This window comes from Lissotriton helveticus, chromosome 6, assembly GCF_964261635.1.
Source record: "Lissotriton helveticus chromosome 6, aLisHel1.1, whole genome shotgun sequence".
Classification (NCBI taxonomy): Eukaryota; Metazoa; Chordata; class Amphibia; order Caudata; family Salamandridae; genus Lissotriton; species Lissotriton helveticus.
Genome location: NC_136067.1, coordinates 383,323,037 through 383,344,407, shown reverse-complemented (window position 1 = coordinate 383,344,407; position 21,371 = coordinate 383,323,037). Strand labels below are relative to the sequence as shown.

The following is a 21,371-nucleotide window of genomic DNA, read 5'->3' as shown; positions in this document are numbered from 1 at the left end:
ATTATTTTACATGTGAGAACATACTTTGATCAGCAGATGCCCCTGTGATGTTCAAGTTCATTCTTGACATTGCCAGTGAACAGAGAAGCTATCATGAGCATATGTACCGGGTACTGGTGATTACAAGTTCCCCTGCTACATGATGGCTTCACTGAAACTAAAGATGTTTGGTGTCAAACATCTCATAATTTTTTTAAATTTTTCAAAAAACCTTTATTGAAGAAATTGCGCATCAGGTTACAAGGTATATAGGTGGAAGTCCACACTCAAAAAGGAGAGAACACATCTGGTACATGCTTCATAAGAACAAATTGTGCATAGGCAGCCCACAACAATGCACAGAGGAGAATTATAGAGGCCGGGGCAAGAAGGGCTTTGGGGGTGGTGCCCAGGAGAGACCATGTACTGGCAGCGGAGGCCACAGGGAACTAGCAGAGCACATAGAGGGGGAAGCAGCACACTACGAGCCATCGCCGGCACCCACCGCGGGCAAAGAGCCGGCAGGGGGCGCGGGAGAGGCTGCAGATGGAAACACGTTCCGGCTCGGGGGGTAAGAAACGAGGGGACCCCAAATATCAAACGGCTGACAAGTAACCAGCATCAAATCCCAGAATTTGGACAGAAGCGTCTGACAGCGCGCTGCATCCTCAAGCCAAGCGCCGACCCTAGCCGCGGGTATCAAACATCTCATCTTGACAACCTCATACTGATCCACTGATGGACTTATTAATAAATGCACCCAGAGGGTGCCTTAGAGGTGCCCCCTGGGAACCTAGCAGTGTTCTGGCTGACTGGTATAGACCAGCCTGCCACCACAGACCGGTTTCTGCCCCCTCAAACTCTGCAGGTGATAGCCCACACTCTGAGGACAGAAACAAGCCTGCTGCTGTCATAGATGTTGTCACCTCCTCCAAGCAGGCGTAAAAAGATTCTCCCGCCTTTGATATGCAACCGAGGTTTCCCCGCGACAAGGATAATGCAATGCCACCCCCTACCCAAGGGCCAACTGGCACCAGGAGAGGTGGGGAAACTAGTGAAAATGCCTCCTGATTAGCTAGCAGGCTATTTTTACCCCAAGGAACTAGAATTTCACCATCTTGGTTTTTGGTGGAATTGAGGTCACTGAGTCAGGGTTATGCCCACTTTCCACAAGAACTGGTCCTATAGGGGGCATAGTTTTGGCTACCAACTGCCACTCAGTTAAATTGAGTATTTAGGTGGCATCCCTGATGCAAGGAACTCCGATTGGACGAACCAAGAAGAAGAGGACGAAAGAGTCCTTAAAACGAGAACTGAAGACTTGCTGTGGGCTTTTCTTGAGCCAAACCCTACCTGCCTGCTCCAGTCTCGACTTTGGTGAAGAAACACTTATCCTGCAGGTGATCCTCTACCAAGAAACCCAGTAAACTGCCAGTCCTTTGCAAATTGCCAGCAATCTCTATCGGAGTAGAGGAACTACTCGTCTGCAGGTACCAAAACTGTAGAGTCTGGTTTACTGTGCTGCTGCTTCGTGGTCATACCAAGGCAGCAGCCGCCCAGGAAGAGGTCACCGAGCTCCCGGAGGTCAGATCCGTCTTCTCACCAAGTGAGAAGATGCCAGGACCAACTTAAGCCATACAGCACTAATACCCATGGTACTGGACCCCTTTCAGCAACCAAAGCCTGTTTGAGTCTAGTCCAGACTCCGACACCGAGCAGCCGCCCAGGGATGGCGGCACCGCAGAGACCTACTTCCACAGTGACTTAGCTGTCCTGATTTCTGCACCATCAATCCAGCAAGACAGATCAGCGTAAGAACCTGCGACTCACTAGCCCAGCATACCTACACCCTCTGCACCAGAGCACCCCGGCCTGGGTTCCTGAGAACAGACTGCCTCCTTGCCCTCATGACCCTTGTGAGCTGAGCCCCCTCCTCAGCCTGTTTTCAGTTCCCCCCTCGGTGTAGCATTTAGGGATATCAACCCAACCAGCACCTCTGTACCCTGGCGCCCCAAGGGAGGTAAACTCTAACTGCTGGTGGTACTTTGGACCTTCCCCCTCCTCCCTCTCCCCCCCCACTACCTCAAGTCCTCAAGGCGACCTCCGGGAAACCTACAGCAAGTACCTGTGTGCTGTATGTCTCTCTCTCTCTCCCTCCCATAGGAAAGCATTACGCGTAAAGACTCATTTAAGTGAAAATTTTACTTACCTGTGAAATTCGATCTTTAAAAAAAAGTACTACCCTATGCCCACAGAAGCTGTATCCTTTACCTATAAAAAAACTGTTAAACAATTTGCCTGATCCTTTGCAGTGCCTGCGGCTGGGTTGGTAGTTGGACCTGGGGACCATGGGAGATGAGAACTGGCGCGACGTACTGGCTTCTAGAGAAGTGGCTATCCCTATGAGACTGCGCTTAGGCCAACTGAAAATCTTCCACCATGTGTATTTTGATACAAAGCTTCTGTTTAAGCTGGGTAACGGGCCCGATTCCTTATGCTTACAAAATTGCAACCAGACAGTCACCTTCTTCCCTATTCTATGGGACTGTCCAATAGTGGGGCAATACTGGAATAAGGTCACAAAACAGATGGAGAGGGTGTGCGGCAAGACCTTGAAGGCCTCCCCCTTGCTGTGCCTCCTTAATGTGTGGGAGGCCACTGACCTCTCGCAGATCGAACCAAGATGGGCCTCACTGGGATGGGCCATCGCAAAATGCAACATTGCGCAGAAATGGGGAGTGGGGACGGCCCGTGTTTGCGAGATCCGGCTATTGATATGGATAGGGTAATGATTTCCAAAAAGGACGTGTTTAAACATAGAGGGTGCCCCAAGAAATGGGACCATAAGTTGGGCAGTGGAACAAATACAGGGGTGATACATGTTTATTCCCTTCAATTGAACTGCAACATGCAAGATGCTTATCCCTTTTTATATACTTACATATCCACTAAGCTTTCAGAAGTTTAATTTATTTTTAATTATTTATTGTAATATAAAAGGTTTTTATAAGTAATCCCTTTTTTTACTGTACTGTTAATGAATTGTGTTTTTAAATTATAATTGTGCTTTTATGATATCACATATATCGAAATAAAGCTTTGATGATGATTATTACTGGATGGGCCTGTAAGTGATGCGGCGGCCATGCCCTAACACATGTAGTTGCAGACCCAATTGCAAGAAGCCACCTGATATACGTGCTGTTTGTATTCTTCTATCCCTTCGTACTAGACGCCTACTGAACAGACAAGACATTGTCACCCTGGTTCATCTTTGGGAAGTGTATGGTGCTTATCGACTTCTCTGTACTTTAATATGCATCATTGTATTGTAGACCCGACTATTGTTTTATCATTGCCTTGTACTTTTTCTTTCTTTTCCTAATAAATTATTAACAAACAAAAAAAAAGTACTTGCTTGCTCATGAAGTTCTTGGTATCAAAATGTATGTAAAAATAAGTGCTATTTTTATCTATTGTGCTTGGATTTACTTTTTTGACTGTAATGTATTGCCGCGGAGTACAAAAAATGTTTAGCACTACCCTTTGATAAGCCTAATCTCCTCGCCCAATTACCTCAAAAGAGCATTTAGGGCTAGATGTAGGTGGCTAAATACCGGCCATTAACGCCGAAATTTGGTAAATTTCAGCGTTACCGACCGGTATTTAGGCATTTGAGATTTAGGGAGGATTCGGTATTAAGGAATCTGTAAATACCGATTCCTTATGGCCTTGCATTTAAGGAATCGGTAATACCGATTCCTTAAATGCAATGTAGGTAGCACTTAAAACAGTGCCCCTCTGCCTTAAGGAATCGCTATTTACCACCAACTCCAAGTTGGTGGTAAATAGCGATTTCCTTTCAAAAAGCACTTTTTTGCTTTTTGAAATGTGCCATGTGGCACACATCCATGCCCTTAGGGCATGCATGTGTGCCACATGTGCACACATGCACATTTCACGGGTGCAACAGGGTGTCCTTTGGATACCCTTGAAATACCACCCGGTATTACCGATTCTGTAATACCGAATCGGTAATACAGATTGTCTTCACATTCATTCCTATGGGCTTCCAAGCCCATATGAATGAATGGGTAGGTATTAGTTATTACCGAATCTCAATTACCGATTCGGTGATAACGAATATTAAGAATTCGGTATTTTTTTACTCAATTCTTACTTGCATCTGAAATACAGATTCCTAAATACCGAATCGGTAGAATTCGGTATTTAGGAACCGGTATTTCCCAGTTACCTACATCTAGCCCCTAGTGATATAATTTTGTGCTCTCTAAACCAGTAAGGATTGCCCGGACTCTACAAAGTGTACATCATTTTGGTGCACTATATAGAAAGCCAGCTTTCTACACTAGGTAGGCCTTCTGCTGCCCTTCCTGATCTAAAAGTTCACCCATTGCAACGTTTCCTCCACTACAAGTTGTTCTGTGACATACTAGAATCTTTTCTAAACAGTTTTTCACAAACTATCGACTGTGAATGTAATGGCCTTCTCCTGACTTTAAAACGGCTAGTCCCATTGACCAGGTTAACATTTCTTTTACTATCCCTTCCACTCTAAATTGACTATATAATGTCAAGACTTATATGGCAGGTCTCTTCTCTGTACCACCCAGAATAGTTTCGGACTCATGAACTTAACCTCTGCACCACCCCTTGAATGTCCTTTTAAGCATACATAACAGAAGGCTAGTGGTAGGCATATTGTGGTTGAAATTAGTTTATATTTTCTGCGGATTGTGAGAAGTTTGTTTTTGCACTTTCTTAGACGAGTACTGGCAGAACCACCCGGAACTCCATGACATCCCCATCTACTATGCCTCATCACTGGCAAAGAAGTGTATGGCTGTGTACCAGACCTATGTCAATGCTATGAACGATAAGATTCGCAAGCAAATTAATATCAACAATCCATTTGTCTTCAAACACATCAGCAATTTAAAGGTGAGTTTCTCTAGAAACCAGCTTATCTTAGTTATTGTGGATTTATCCTCATATTTCTTTGTTTTCCTTGTTTATTTCGTTTTTAAGCATTTGGATGCTTCAGTGTTAATTTAAAATCAGTTTTGTTTCATTTTTTTGAGTGTCTCCTTGGCAAGCTGTGGGCTGTCTGTTCGAATAGTTTTCATTGTAGGCCCCATGTTAAGACATTCTAAACTTTCTTTCTTCTGTGGGTCAATCTGTAAAGTGATGCTCAAAGTGAGTGAGTGCAACATGCTTCCATCCAGCAAATGGCGTGCCTGGTCTCATTGTAGTGACCACGTGTGTTTGGGCAGATGTTGTTCATGGAGCTACTGGTTTATCAGCACTGCTTTATTCACTTACTTTGTGAGCAGTTTTCAAACTTCTTTGAGGGGGGGGGGAAATAGATACAAGTGTATTAACCCTCGACAGGTATCTTTGAATTTTGACTCGTATATCTCGCCTCTGGAAAGAGTCCACTGCATGCTGTCTGAATTTGGATCCATTTCCTTAGAGGAGGGCAAGCTGGCTAATCTTGGTTGCAAGTCAGGTTCCCCTTCAGACTTCTGCCCGCCTTGTATATTGGCTTCTGCTGTGGACAGGTTTAATCATGTTTTAAACACGTTTTGTAACACTTTGCTTAATACAGCAGGGGTCCGCAGAAGCAGGCTAAGGTTGCTCAAAACACTTTCTGTAGCTATGGCTATTCTGGTTAATTGCAGGTGAATTTCCTGCCACTTTGAAAATTCTGGAGAAATTAATCAACCACAAACTATCGAGTATCTGGAACATGACAGTCCAGGTTATGTCCTGTTTTATGCAGTTTGTTCAGAGGTAGTGGAAATGTTTTTACGGAATCGAGGAAAAGAAGCATTGGCAATGCCATCAGTCTCTCCTATCTTTACAAACAACTAAAAAGACCTATTGCCAATGCTTGTTTATAGTAATATTCAGTGTCTGTCAAAATAGATGTATCTTCCATGTTTCTTCTGTAGTTTTTCTAGTTACCACTGTGCCTCTATGTATGTATGTGTGATCTAAAGTGTGTGTGTGTATATATATATATGAGGTGGTTGGTCCAGTTGAGGACTGGTTGCAGTCGAAACGCGTAGGCCGTCCATTTGCACTTTTTTTTTACACATGGTGTAATTAAAATAAACTAAAATTAAATTATCCTACTGTTGTGGTGCCGTGACTTCCGTCGTGAAACCTGAGAACGTGAAGATTCAAAGATATATATATATATATATATATATATATATAATCACCACAAAGTTACCTTTGAGAGAGAGCCCACACGGGTAAGTGAAGCTGACTGATTTATTCATGGCTGCAGCGCACGACATGACATGAAAACAGCAAAATCCATTCATGCAGCCAGACTAGTTTCGGGCCCCTGCCCATAATCATTGGCTCTGAAAACTGGAGTGCAGGAAGTCAAACGTGCACCTGAAGTTCCATATGTGCGCGGCCACTTGCAAGGCCTTTTGGGACTTGTAGTGTGCTTGGTATCGCTCGACTGAGCCTTCATGCAAACCGGTGCTAAGTTTCCTTTGTGTTAACTGCAATCCTCCTTCATTTGCGCATACACCTTTCTACCAGGAATACCGGCTCCCGTCCTGTTGTGATGGACGCCAGATGGCGTTACTGCAGGTCTGCTGAAAACTGCAGCGGGACTCTCTCACGGCCAGGTTAGCCGTTATATCTGGCATCCATCACAACAGGACGGGAGCCGGTATTCCTGGGAGAAAGGTGTATGCGCAAATGAAGGAGGATTGCAAAATAACCCACTGAGGTAACACAAAGAAATCTATCACCACTGGTTTGCATGAAGGCTCACTCGGGGTGGGAGAATGATCTGCCGCCGGAGGTCGCTCTTCGGAAGCGGGGGACTGTGGCAGGGGCGGCGGAGCAGAGCTGGCATGTTGTCCTATCTGGAAAACCTGGGGGCAGATGTGTGTCTCATTCAGGAGACCCATCTCCTCCCCAAAGATTGGCATTGGCTGAAGGCCAGGGCTTTTCCCCAACAATTCTTTTCTTCCACGACGGACAAAAAAGCGGGCGTGGCCATACTAGTCGCCAAACGATCTGCGGGAAAAGTAGGGGATAAAGTGACGGAAGTTAAAGGCCGCCTCTTAGCTCGTGGTGGGATCTATTTATGCGCCCAACTCGGGACAGGAGAAATTCCTGACAGCGACTCTCTCCGAGGTCCTGAGCTCGCAAGAGCGGCGGTTATTGGTAGGTGGGGATCTAAACTTAGTCATGGACACCACATTAGATAGATCCAGTAACCAATATGCCCAAACTGGAGCATTGTCCAATGTAGGGAAGGAATGGCTGGACAACTGGCGGGTAGCTCACCCACACTCTTCTCAATTTTCTTTCTATTCACATGCACACCGCACTTCTGCTCGACTGGACTACCTGCTAGGCACGATCGAACTGCATGACTTAACGGACGAGGTAGACATTATCCCGGCAGCACTCTCAAATCACGATACGGTGACCATTAGGGTACCCCCGATACATGAACCGAAAAGGGGGTTGGCGACTTCGGGAAAGCATTTTGCACAGAGAAAAAAAACAATGTTGGGTTTTTAAAAGAATATCTCACCACTATTTTAGAGTTTGCTGCTAATTTTGCCACTTTGCACAACTACCTTGTTCAGCTCTGAGGCTTCCCCGGTCCGCCAAGGCATTGCCGATTGTTGTGGAGGGAAGACCTCATTCAATTTCACTTCCGGGCGCCTTCTTCCGCCCAGGTCCGCATTCTAGTGGCCAGGCGCACCTACTTAGAGCCATGCTGGACCGGAAGCGCAGCGGATGTGCGCAGCGGGTGCGCCAAAGGCGCGCCTAAGGCAAGCCCGTCTGCGCCTGTCCGCACCTGGACCACACCCAGGGCCGGTCATGCTGCCTGTTCCGTTCTGGGTGTGGAGGGACGACGTTCCTACAATCATGCAGAACTGCTATCTTTGGAGAAGTGTGGCTCACTGGTTAGAGGAGGCAGACCTGGAAGCAGAGGTCAGCCCGGGACATGGGTTTAATTCCCGGCTCGGCGGGGTCTTGAGTCCTAAAAAAAATGTCCATGGACTAGACAATTCTCGCTCCGGTGCCTTCTCGATTCATGGGTTCACACTCTGCGACTCTGGGCAATAGCTTGCTTAATCTCCAACGGCCCCTCGCGGCGGGATGCCTGGCTTTCACCTTGCGGATATCCTACCAGGGTTATCTCACAGGGGAATACCAGGACGGGTTCCCTAAGCAAGCGCTTAGAAACCGCTTGGTGATTTGCGCTAAATAAATTCCTGTACATTTTACATTTTTTACATCCAGGCACCCATGTAGGTTTGAAACACTGTGATACCAGCTTTGACTCCGCCTGGGGGTGCCCTGGCTGTAGTTTTCACTTTGACATTAACCAGGCCAAAGGATGTACTACAGCTGAGAAAGAGCCTGTCGTACTGGCAGCCCTTATCAATGCCCGGTCGATGGTTAAACACGCAGTAAATATTTTTGAGTTAATTATGGATTACAAACTTGATGTTCTGTTCATTACGGAAACCTGGCTCAGGGAGTCGTGTGAGCCGGTTGTTGAGCTCGCTGTCCCCCGAGGATACCACCTAGCACGTGCGGACCGCAAGACTGGGAGAGGGGGGGCACTGCTGTAGTGTTTAGGGAATCCTGGGCCTTCGTTTGCGAGACCTCCGCAGATGTGGTGGAGGGTGAGGCTCTTGATTTTTGCTTCACTCGATCACCTCATTTCACGCTAGGGGGCACTCTGATCTATCACCCCCCTGGCCACCCTGGGGCCTTCCTTAAGTCCCTGGGGGAGTCAATGGCCGTGCGGGTCTTGCGTTTTCCCAAATTTCTCCTTCTAGGTGACTTTAATATTCATTTAGATACCCCGGAGACCCCCAACTCTACGACTCTACGGGAATGATTCAGTTAACTCAGTGGGTTTCTAAACCAACTCATCTAAGGGGCCACCTGATTGATTTGGTGTGCTCTAACTTTGAATTGCATGTCAAAGAACCTCTGCTGGTGACTTGGTCTGATCACGCCTTGATCATTTTCTCTTGGCACCTAGAAACATCTTCCGGTCCGCCATCTGTCCCCGGGTCCTGTACCCCGTAAGATTAACATCCTTTTTTTTTTTTTTTTTTTTTTTTTGCGTAAGACCTTTATTGAAAACAAAGCAGTTGACACAGCATGAGCCTACAACCCTGGGGCCGGCTCGCTACGTTAATACCATCAACCAACATTGCACGTGAATGTTACACATGACGCAGAATACTGTAGTGTATCGTATTTCTGGCTAATAGCTGGTAATGGAACTGAGTCTCACATTTTCTCTTTTGATAACAAGAACAATAGGACAACATACCCCAACTCAGACCGTACAGTGTAACCCCAACGTGCTACACGGCAGTTGTGGCGGCCCTCATAGGTCCCCCCACTTCCCGCCGTCATCCTACACCTGCCCCGTGATTACCCATTCAGTCGTCCAACCCATTCAGTCCAAGGGTCGAAGTTCCTCATCATCCTGTAGGGAAGCAAGATAATCCTCTAAATAAACCCACATATTTGTTGGTCTCGTCTTAGCTGGTAACAATTCTTCATAAGTTTGTAGTTTGTCGCGACAGGTGGACATGTCATGCAACCATGTTTTTATCTTCGGCACTTTACGACTGTGCCAGCATTGTGCTACTTGTCTCTTAGCTAATAATAATGCTACTGCACAGAACTTTCGCTTCAAAGCCCTGAATTGTGGTACTATCCCCAGCAAGCAGACTTTGGGTGTACAGTGTACTTCCTCCCCCAGCATAACAGACAATGTGGTAGTCACCTCTACCCAGTAACTCCCTACCTTGGTGCAATCCCACGCCAAATGCGCGAAGCCCGCACCCTCCTGGTTACATCTTTTACATCTGTCCTCCTCCTGAAACCCGAATTTTAGCAGTTTTGCTGGTGTGTAATAAATTTGGTGAAGGAATTTAAAGTGAATTATCCTCAGATTACCGTTGGGTGTAAGTATCTGTGTTAGGGCGCAGGCGCTAGCCCATTCTTCATCCGACAACGGTGTGTCGAGCAGTGCATCCCACCGCCCCCTTGCCTTCAATTCATGCCCATCTAGTTCTGATTGCGCAGCTGAATAAAGCCTAGACACCAGGTGTGATAAGTCGTTAGTTGTGATTAATAGTTGCAGTGGTGCAAGGCATTCTGGTTCCGAAGGGAACGCAGGGTAATGCTCCCTCAGGGCTCTAGTGAGTCTGAAATACGTAAAGCGAAACATGGATGTTTGGTTTTGAACATAACCCAGTTTGTCGAGGCCTACGAATTCGCCTCCCTGAAACACGTCCCCCATCCTATCAATACCAGCTCTGGTCAGTAGGGACATTCCGACGCTTTCCCCAGTTACTGAAAGCTCCTGATGGTGGTGTAGCATCATGGCCGGTGCATACAGTGGGGTCTTATGTGCCAGGTGCCCCAGTTTATGCCAGGCCCTAACCGTAGTGTCCACTGTGTTGATATCCCTAGCATGTAGCGGGGGGCGGGTGTGTGAGATTATTGCTGTGAGGGGAACTGGGTGTGCATCGCTCTCCTCTATAGCGGTGTGAGTGAGGTATGGAACTGCATGGTACCAATACGCCGCGTATTGAGCCTGCGCGCATAGGTAGTATAGGAGGAAATCAGGTACACCGAAACCTCCCCTCGCAAGTGGAAGTGTAAGAGTCCGCAGATCCACACGGGCCTGTTTGCCCGCCCAAATCAAGGTCCTCACCAGGGAGTTTATTTGACGGAATATAGCCTGCGGTGGTGTGATTGGAATGTTATTAAACAGGTATAGGAGCTTGGGCAGTATGTTCATTTTAACAACCGCTATCCTGTCGGCTAGGGAAAGGGGTAGATGCATCCAGCGCTTGACACTGTCCTCCAGTTTCGAGAGCACCACACCGTAGTTCGCCCGAAGCACCTCATCCGGATCTCTATGGTACATGACCCCTAGGTATCTGATCGGGTCCTGTTGCCACTCTAGCGGAAAATCCACTACAAAGGGGGAGGTGGTGTCAGTGAGGGGTATTATAGAGGATTTGGACCAATTTATTGCCAGACCCGAGTGTCCCCCGAATCGGATGTATTCCCGGAGGAGGGCGTTCAAATGAGTCTCAGGGTCACGGACATACAGTAACATGTCGTCCGCATACAAGGATATGTGAAGCGGCCTGGCTATGAAGTGCAGTGCCGAATCCTTGTAGTTCTGCCGTATCAGACATGCCAGAGGTTCCAATGCTAACGCGAATAATAGAGGCGAGAGCGGGCAACCTTGCCTCGTCCCTCGCTCAATTGCAAATTGATCCGAAACGTATCCATTGATTCTGACCCTGGCACGCGGTTGCGTGTAAAGCAGGGAGACCCATTGCACAAATCGCTTAGGAAACCCCATTCTATTGAGGACAGTGATCATATACCGCCACTCAATGGAGTCAAACGCCTTTGCCGCGTCGAGCATGACCGCTACTGCTTTGACCGAAGGTTGCAGGTAGTGCGAGAGTGCAAAGAGAGTCCTAGTGTTATGTGCAGTTGATCTTGAGGGCACAAAGCCAGATTGGTCCGGCAGGACCAAACTGGTCATCAGTGGTGACAGCCGCTTGGCTATAAGCTTCGCAAGAATTTTCGAATCAACGTTTATTAATGACAGCGGCCGGTACGAGTCGCACTCCTCCGGATTTTTAGAAGGTTTCAGGAGAGCGATAATCATGGCTTCGCGTAGTGTGGGGGGGAGCACCGCTTTCTCAAAGGAGGTGCCATACATGTCCACTAAGTGTGGCGCTAGGATGTCTGCATATTGTTTGTAAAATTCCGAGGTAAACCCATCCGGGCCAGGCGCCTTGCCATTCGGAAGTGAGCCTATGATCTCAGTCACCTCATCCGCCGTGATAGGCCTTGCTAAGTATTCCCTATGCGCATCTGACAGCCATCCGATCGCCACCTTGTGCAGGTAGTCATAGGTGTCAGCAGCCGGAGCAGTGGGCTGGGACTTGTAGAGGGACCCAAAAGAATTAACAAAGCATTTCAAGATGTCTGCAGCATGGGTTTGTGTGTCTCCCTCATTCTTCACCTTAAGTATCGCAGTAGGACCGCGACCTGTACATATTTTCCGAGCTAAAAATGCCCCCGGTCTACCTCCTTCCCCAAAGGCTCTAGCCTCATGTGTACGGTTCAGATATTTCATTTCGGAGTCGAGAAAGTCTACGTGCTCTGTGTGTATTTCCCGGAGTTTAGCTAGGTGTAGGACATCCTGAGTGGACTCATATAGGGATTCCAGGTCTCATCTGCTGCTCGCATCTGCGTATCTGGGCTCTAATATCCTTCAGAACCCCCGACGTGGTGCTAATACAGACCCCTCTTAGCGTGGCCTTGAATGCCTCCCAGAGGACGCAAGGGTCATCAGTCGATGGAGCATTAAGGTCAAAATAATCCCTAATCGCCTTTTTAATCGTGTCTGCGTAGACCGTGTCAGTTAGAGCACGCGAGTTAAAACGCCATTGGAAGGGAGGGGGTGTGTATCTTGGAATGTCTAATTGCAAGAGGACGGGATTGCGGTCTGAAAGTGTGCGAGGGAGCACCTGCAGGTGCCGAACCCATAGCGCCAGGTCTTTGGTGCCCAGCCAGTAATCCAGCCTTGACCAGCTGTTGTGTGAAGCCGTAATGTGCGTGGCCCCAGATGCGTCAGTGTTCCTCAACCTCCAAAGATCCTCCAAGCCCAGGTCTTTCATCATGTGTCCCACCAGTGTGCGTGATTGTTTGTGGTGTTCTACGGAATTAGCTGATCGGTCCAAGCCGTCACATTCCAATCACCTCCACATAACACGTGCGTGCTATTGTGCTTCTGCAAGTGTCCCCACACCTCCCGGAAGAAGTCCGGGGCGTCTGTGTTAGGACCATACACATTCAACAACGTCACCTTCTGGCCTCTCAATGTACCTGATACCAGCAAAAATCTACCTGATGGGTCCTGTGTTACAGTGTGAGTCTCGAATCCCACCCCCCGCTTTACCAAAATGATCACCCCTCTAGAGTAAGAAGAGTACGAGGCCCTGTAAACCTCTTCCGCCCACCTTGACCCCAGCTGTGCGTGTGTGTGCGGGGCCAGGTGAGATTCCTGTAGGAATGCTATGTCCACATTCCACCTCGTCAGGCTGGCAAATATCTGCCGTATTTTACGTGGCTGCGAGAAACCTCTAATGTTCCATGTGAGAACGTTTAAGCTGCGTCTACCCGACTCCCTGGCCCCCATCAAATCTGAGTGACATAAGGCATGACCGCATACTCCCAATCAATTGCATAGGTATTGCCAGCTCCTCACCCTTAGGAGTCTCAATTGGCACAGCAGTAGTCAGGACTAACGGGGAAACAGCATGAAAAGACATTACATTCTCTGTCGGTCTAACAATACATCCAAACAACCCGCCCCCCCGTAACCCACCCACTCCAGCAACCCCAACCTGCCGAAGCCATTCCCATCCAGTGCACCAATCTGTAACTTTCACAACCATAAATACAGTGCCCAGAACCAAACTCTTACTGGGTTATACCCTCATAGAGGTCCGCCAGCGGCACAACTCTCCACCCGGGGCACCGGGGTGGGCGATGCTAAATAAGCTGTATGAAACGCAGTTTAGGTGAACACTCGCCGCCCCCCCCCCCCCCACCACCCCCCGAACAACCATCAACAGAGCCACTGGTTGAGCAACATGCCCGGAATAGTGCGACCCCAATGCAGTTACATCATTTAAACAGCAAGGAACAGATCCCACCGCCTCTCACTTGTGTTGATCGCCACACATCCTATCGGAGACCGCAGGTAGTCTGTGATTGAGGCGTCCCAAAGCTAGCATATAGTAAGCAGAGTACATCACACAAGGGGCAGTTGTCCGCCACACATGAGCCAGCCTGCACAGAGGAAACACCATATAGTACCAGTGTCGCTTGTCAGTGTTAGCTAATACTGAGCCATCAAGAGTGCATGGATCGCGGGGCATTCACAAACCAAAGTCAGCAGCATTCCGCATTATCGAACAGTAGTCTCCGAGCTCCAGTAGGCCCTCTCCATCCAAACACGCAGTTTATGTTGTACCAACACCCCAATCGTTCACACAGGAGAACAGGAGCATGCAGGCCAGTCAAGTGTGGACAACAGTGGCCATGCTAAAACGCATGTTTTTGGACAGAACAATAGACTCACCAGTGGCAGACCAAGAAGCAACCCCACGCCTTCAGTCCGAGTCACGGCGCTGTTCATTTTGCGAGTTGTCCCTCATCTCCCGTTGCACCTTCTTGACAAATTTTTGTGCTGCCTTTGGTGACGTCAGTACAGTCGCTTTCTCTTTCCACACCACTCTTAGGCGCGCCGGATACATCATGGAATACACAATGTTCAAATCACGCAATTTTGCCTTCACTGCGGTGTATTCTTTCCGGGCCTGCTGGACCGCAACTGTGTGGTCAGGATAAAATTCCAAGGAGTTCCCTTGATGCTGGATCTTCCCTTTTTCTCTCGCTAGCCGAAGGATCGTGTCCCTGTCGCGGTAGTTGAGGATTCGCGCCACAATCGGTCTTGGCGTTGCGCCGGGTGGTGGTTTCGGGGCCAGTGATCTATGTGCACGCTCCACGATGAATAGGGGCGATAGGGCCTCAGCCCCGAACAGGTCTCTGCATAGCGTTTCCACGTAGGTCTCCATCCGTCCGGTGTTGGTGGACTCCGGCAGGCCCGCGATCCGTACGTTGTTGCGTCTCGAGCGTGCCTCCAAATCCTCCTCCTTCGCTCTGATCACCTCCAGGAGCCGTTCCATATCTGCGCATTTTGAGGTGGAGGCTCGCGCCTCATCTTCGACCGCGGATATGCGTGTTTCGGCCTCATCCAGTCGCTCGCCATGCTTTTCCTGTCGTGCTGCCATGCCGTCCATTCTGCAAGTTAAGTTATCCAACTTGCCGTTAATGTCCTGCAGGTTCGACTGAATCGCCAGTAGGATCTTTTCTATGTTATTGGGCGCAGGCCCTGCCTCATCCTCCACCATCTCGTCAGTGGACTTCTGCGTTCTTTTGGCCTCAAAGGACAGCTTTTGTTGGTTTTTGTCCGGCTTGCCCATGGTGGCGTTCGGGGACACTGTCTTCCTGCACGTGGGCCCCGAAGCCCTCGTAACTCTGGTCGCTGTCGCCGTGGTGACCCTCACCCGTGGGATGCCTGCCGTCGAAGATATCGTCCCACCGCCTTTCGTAAAGAATGAAGGTGACACTCTCCTGAGTGTGAGGGTATTTGGCCGAACGCCAGCTGATCGCTGACTGCTCCGCTGTCCAGCAAACCCCCTTAACACAGTCGGCCAGTGGTCATTCAGCCGTGCAGAATGTGCGATCCGGTGCGGCAGTTCGCTGTGTAGATGAGCCCTCGGGCCTTACCGACCCCCCAGGCGGCGTGTAGTCACGGTAGGCACTTCACTCTCCCCCCGTATGCGGCACCTCTAAGCAGCCATCGCAGTAGGTATGCTTTCACCGTAGGCACAATCGCAGGACAGGCTGCAAACCTCCGCTCCCGCCCTGGTGGACCAACAAAGCCGGGGTCTGTGTGCGCCGAACTGAGAGGGGCAGCCAGCCCTCGCTACGCTGTCAGCCACTGACCTGGGCGCCATAGAACGAAAGCACCGTGCTCTTGTGGGCCGAAGGGGCAGGGCAGCGATGTCGACAGGTTCCTGGAGCAAGGGTGAACTCCTGTAGTGCAGTAGGCAGCACAGACGAGCGCAAACTGACCGCCACCCTCAGCGCGTGTTGCTACCAGCCAGCGTTATTCACCCGTCAGGCGTGTGTACATGCCACCTCCCGTGCCTGCGGTCAGTCCTGCCCTCCACGCTGGGTACGTCGCAGATTGCAGTCCTCTCCGCCGTTGCACCGGACCACCATCAAGGTCGTGGCACAGTCCCTGGGTCCGGAGAGGGGTCGGCTATGCCCGCGTTTTCTCAGAGGCGGCCGCCATCTTGTCAGGCATTTGCCTCGGCACTATTACGGGGGTTCCTGGTGCTCTACAGCGCGAAAAAGGACATTGCAGCGGCAGCGGAAGGGCCAGATATCAAGACCCTACCTCCGAAATGCTGCGGTGAGCATGGATGGACGATCGAGGTTTGCCTGCTCCATCGTCGCTGTGCCGATGTCCCCCAACGGCGGCCATCTTGTCAGGCTCTCGGACATTCCGCTATTTGTATCGACGAGTTAAGGAGCAATCCATGGCTGCCGGGGGTCCCTCCTCACCGCATTTAATGCCCCAGCATTTCCCCCATCCGCTGAGGTGCTCGGGGAATCGGCGGCCGGGGCGAAACCGGCGAGATCCACCAAAGTTGCCGATCGCCAGGCGGAGCTGCAGCTCAGGCAGCCATCTCGCTGTGCGCCCCCTAGCGCCTCAAAGATTAACATCCTTAGGCTAATAGAGGCCCTAAACCACATGCAGGTGGCTCCCGCAGTGGACCTGGAGGGTGCGGTTGACCAGTTTAACACCTGGGTTAGCGGGGGGGTTGAATCCACATGCAAACCGCTGCCTAGCACGGTTCACCGTTCATCGCCCTCTCAGCCTTGGTATTCCCTTGGGTTAAAGGAATTAAAACTGGGCTGCAAGAAGCTTGAACGCAAATGGAGGTTTGCCTACTGCCCATTGTCTAAATCCGAACTGCGCTCTGCACAGAGAATTTATTACATAGCTGTTAAAGCCAAAAGCGAGTACTATGCAGCTAGAATAATGAAAGCTAATAACCGCAGAGATTTTCACCATTGTTCAAAGCTTTGTCACCCAGAGCGGAGCAGAAGTCTATTCCTGCTTCTCAGTGGTGGTGTGAGGAGCTTTCAGCATTTTTCATAAATAAAATCCAATTAATTCAAGAAAGCCTGGTCCGGACTGAGACTCTTTGGAGCCCTCCCCTGGCGCCTACTACTGGTACCCCTTCCAACTGGCTATTCTCCCAGTTTGCCTTGGTGGAGAAGGCAGACATTCTCACGATTCTCAAATTACTTAAATCGGGCTCGCCCTCGGATCCATGCCCGGCCAGAGTTCTGGCCGGGGTGGCCGATGCTGTTTGTACAGAAGTTACATCCATTGTTAACTGGTCACTCCAGTCGGCGAGGGTGCCAAGTCCGTGGAAACAAGCCAAGCTTCTTCCGCTTTTAAAAAAAACAGACAGCGGACCCTCTGACACCGGCAAACTATTGCCCCATATCCTTACTACCAGCATTGGCTAAAGTCTGTGAGAAGGTGGCTTTTCGGCAACTGAATGCCTTTGTGGAATCCTCCGGGGCTCTGCCTCCGGCACAGTCAGGCTTCAGAACATCTTACAGCACAGAGACGGCATTAGTAGAGATGACGGAGGCAATTAGGGAATGCCTGGATGGGGGCGGCAGAGCGGCTCTGATTTTATTGGACCTCTCTGCCGCCTTCGACACGGTACCTCACCAACTCCTTATGTCCCGCCTCTCTGCCATCGGCCTCTCTGGCGCAGTGTGGGCCTGGCTGGAATCTTTTTTGAACACTCGCTCCCAGCATGTCTGGATGACTCCCTTCTTATCCTCGGCCAGGGAGGTCTTGACTGGAGTTCCTCCGGGCTCGACGCTGAGCCCTTTGCTTTTTAACATCTATATGACTCCACTGATCTCCCTGGCCGAAGAGCTGGGCGCCAAAATTATGGCCTACGCCGACGACACCCAGCTTTTGTTCACCTGGAATGGCCCTGATTTATGTACGGAAATGGTGCAAAGATGCCTAGCTGCCGTGTTTACGTGGCCTACCCAGGCCAAACTTAAATGCAACGAGGGGAAATCAGAAATTCTACTCTACGGTCAATTTCCCCCGCTCTTTACAGAAGCATTGTGGCCATCTGATTACCCCCGCCCACTCTCCGAGGGTGGCCCGGCTAAGAACTTGGGAATCTGGTTTGGGGAGGATCTCCGGTTCTCAGAACACATCAAGAGACTAACGGGAATATGCTTTGGGACTCTTATATCCCTTAGCAGATTTCTCCCTTTGCTCCCTCAGCCGGCCAAGGAAATGGTGGTGAGGGTGCTTATTTTATCCCGCTTGGATTATGCCAATGCGCTCTTTCTTGGCATCCCTGGTTATCTGGTAAATAAACTGCAATTAATCCAGAACGCGGCGGCCAGACTCTTATTTAACATCTCTAAGAGATTAAGTATTAGATCACACTTGTGTGACCTACACTGGTTGCCCGTGTTACAGCGGGTGCAGTTCAAGGCTCTCATTTTAGCCCATAGAGCTCTGCACGACGCAGGTCCCTCTTACATCAGGAAACGGGTGGCCTTTTACACACCTCGGCGCGCTTTACGATCTGCTTCGCATCGGCTGATCACTCCCCGCTTTTGCCGCTCTAGGATGGGCGGCCAGTCACTGTCAGTCAAAGTAGCCACTTTATGGAATGCCCTTCCTGTTGCGCTGCTTCACACCCAGGGTTTTAGATGCTTCAAGAAGCTTCTCAAAACGTATCTTTTTAAACGGGCCTATTAATTTCCCCTCTAGCCACATTTCTGAGACCACATCGCGCCAGGACACTCCACAGTAATTGTGCGCGTAATAAATCCCATAGGACATAACAGAGAGGGAGTGACCAAACAGATTCATAAATATATTACAGACTACTTAGCACTAACAACTCCCCCCAACACTTCCCTACCCACCTTATGGGGGCCCTCAAAGCGGTGGTGCCTGGGGAACTGATAGCAATCTCTGCAGCTGAGAATAGAGAGCGTAAGGACAATCTGGAACTTCTCACGGCTCAAGTGCTGGAAAGGGTGCATGGCAGGACAGGGGCGCCTAGGGTCTGGTGCCAATTGAAGGCGACAAGGGCCCAACTGGGAGGGCTCAATTTGGATAGGGCGAATACACGACCCTCCGACTCAAGCACTCCTATTATACCGGGGGTGACCAGACTGGGCCTATGATGGCGAGTAAACAGGGCCCGCATCCAGCAGACGAAGGTTCAGTCTCTCCAGAATGCTACAGGGGAGGTGCTAGAAGGAGACGCCGAGATTGCGGGAGCCTTGCCGGAATTCTACTCTGCCCTCTACCAGACGGATAAGCACCCAGGCCCCAATATAGACTCATACCTGCAAGGAGCAAACACGACACCACTAGCTAAGGAAGGGGTCGAAGCATGAGGCAGAGATTCGGATAGCGGAAGTGATGGGTGCAATTTCCTGCCTCAAGCTCTTGAAATCGCTAGGGCCGGATGGTTTTTCGGCTGGTTTTTATAAATCCTTTTGCCAGCTTTTAGCCCCGTTACCGACGCAGCTTTTTAACTCCTTCAATGGACCTGGGACAATCTGTTACTCCCCCACAGCCCCCCCTATTATGCTGGCTGCCTCTATCGTGGTGCTTCCCAAGCCTGTGAAAGATAACACCCTTTGTGGCTTATATCGCCCGGTGTCCCTCCTCAATGGTGACCTGAAACTGTTTAGTGGGGTTTTGGCGTCCAGGCTGGGTCCACTGATGCCGGGCATCATCGAACTGGATCAGTCTGAATTCATTCACAACCGGCGGAGTAGTAAGAACACCAAACGCATTCTTCATCTTGTTTACAAAGGCCACCGCACGAATATCGATGCCCTTTTGCTGCCAGATGCCGAAAAAGCATTTGACAGGGTGGACTGGGATTTTCTGCATAAGACTTTAGCTCATTTTGGCCTCGGAGACCGGTACAGTGCCTGGGTGGCAAGTTGTTACAGTGCACCCACAGCAACAATTAGGGTCAACGGGATAGCGTCTAGTCCTCTTGAGATTCAGCAGGGCACGAGGCAAGGGTGCCCGCTATCGCCCCTTCTCTTTGCGCTTTATAGTGAACCACTGGCACAGAAGATGCGGGATAACCCCTATATTAGGCATCCCCTTTTGCCGGGACAGTCATTCCATGAGCCTCTATGCAGATATCATTGCGACCCTGGAGAAGCCGGAGCAATCGGGTCCGGCATTTTTACAGGAACTGAAATCCTTTGGTCAGGTCTCTGGTTTTAGGGTAAATGTAGGGAAGTCCATGATTCTCCGGCTGGGCCAGCGAGGGGAGATGTCGGATGTAGGAAGGGAACCCTATGTAGGGCTACAGGCAAGGGATTTGATCCCATACCTGGGGTTGGAACTGGCTCCGTCCATTATTAGTATTATTAAATTTTATTTGTAATGCACGCAGATACCCAAAAAGGGTTTCCCAGCGCCTAGCACACAAGTTGCTAGATCAACCGCGAGACGCGGTGGCCACCTTGTGGTTGGAGCAATTGAGGGACAGTCACGCTAAACTACTCGGTCAGGTCACGAGGGGTCTCCTGCACTGGAAACATAGTCAGCTGTTGCTGCTGGGACAGGTCGCAGCGATCAAGATGTCCATCCTCCCCAAAGCACTGTACTTATTCCAGTAGCTACTGGTTTGGCCCCAATCGGGTACTATCCAGAAACTATAGCAGGCGATACAGCAGTTTGTATGGGCTGGGGTGTGCCCTTGCCTTCAAAGGGACCTCCGTTATAGACAACCAGAGGAGAGCGGGCTGGGGATTCTGAATATGCTGGAATATTTTAGAGCGGCGCAACTAAGATACTTAGTGGAGTCGACCGGAATATCTGAAAAGAGGTGGTTGTTTCAGGATAGGGCGCTGGCGAAACTCTCTGTGGAAAGTCCCCTTCTTGAAGAGGACAGATAGACCATCGCACCTACGTGGGTCGCTCATGACTAACACCTTGCTGCGAGTTTGGGATGGGGTGGTCATCAGACGAGGCTTGACATCCTTCCCCCTCCCCCATGACTCCCTTATTTGATAATCGAGAGTTCACTTCAGGGACGGACGAAAGGGCATTTGTGACATGCCGTGAGACGGACTGCAAAGCGGCAGGGTACTTATTTGACCTGGAGGGGATCCTTCCATTTCCGGACGTACAGCATGTCTATTCCATTCCGGAATCGGAACGGTTCTAGTACTTCCAAATCAGTCACTGGCTTCTCCAGCGGAGGTACGGCCAAAAGTGAGCAGGACATTGACAAAATACGTAAAGTGGCTGGTGACGAAATATACTGACAAGAAAATGATCTCTGAATTGTCTGACATGTTGCGCCCGCTAGCCCCTCCGCAACCCACTGCCGGACAGAAAGTATGGGCGAGAGAATTGGGGCGGGATCTTGCAGAGAAGGAGTGGAGGGACCTATATTATAGGGCCAACCATATGGCATGCGACACTGCCAGCAGGGAATCCGCGGTCAAGATAGCCACCTACTGGTACTTGACGCGGGCCCGATTGAACAAGGGGAATCCGGACCGCAGCCCGACTTGTTGGCGCGGATGTGGGGAGTAAGGCCCACTAGTGCACTTGCTATGGGACTGTA

The 21,371-nt window shown here is 50.0% G+C and overlaps 1 protein-coding gene across 1 annotated transcript in view; it reads left to right on the top strand.

Annotated features, from left to right (window-relative positions):
• Nucleotides 1–21,371, top strand: part of CPSF3 (cleavage and polyadenylation specific factor 3) — a 244,970-nt gene that overhangs the window by 76,800 nt on the left and 146,799 nt on the right. Inside the window, exon 8 of the mRNA XM_078647825.1 lies at nucleotides 4,766–4,941. Coding sequence (XP_078503951.1) covers nucleotides 4,766–4,941 — 176 coding nt within the window. The remainder of the gene's footprint in view (nucleotides 1–4,765; nucleotides 4,942–21,371) is intronic.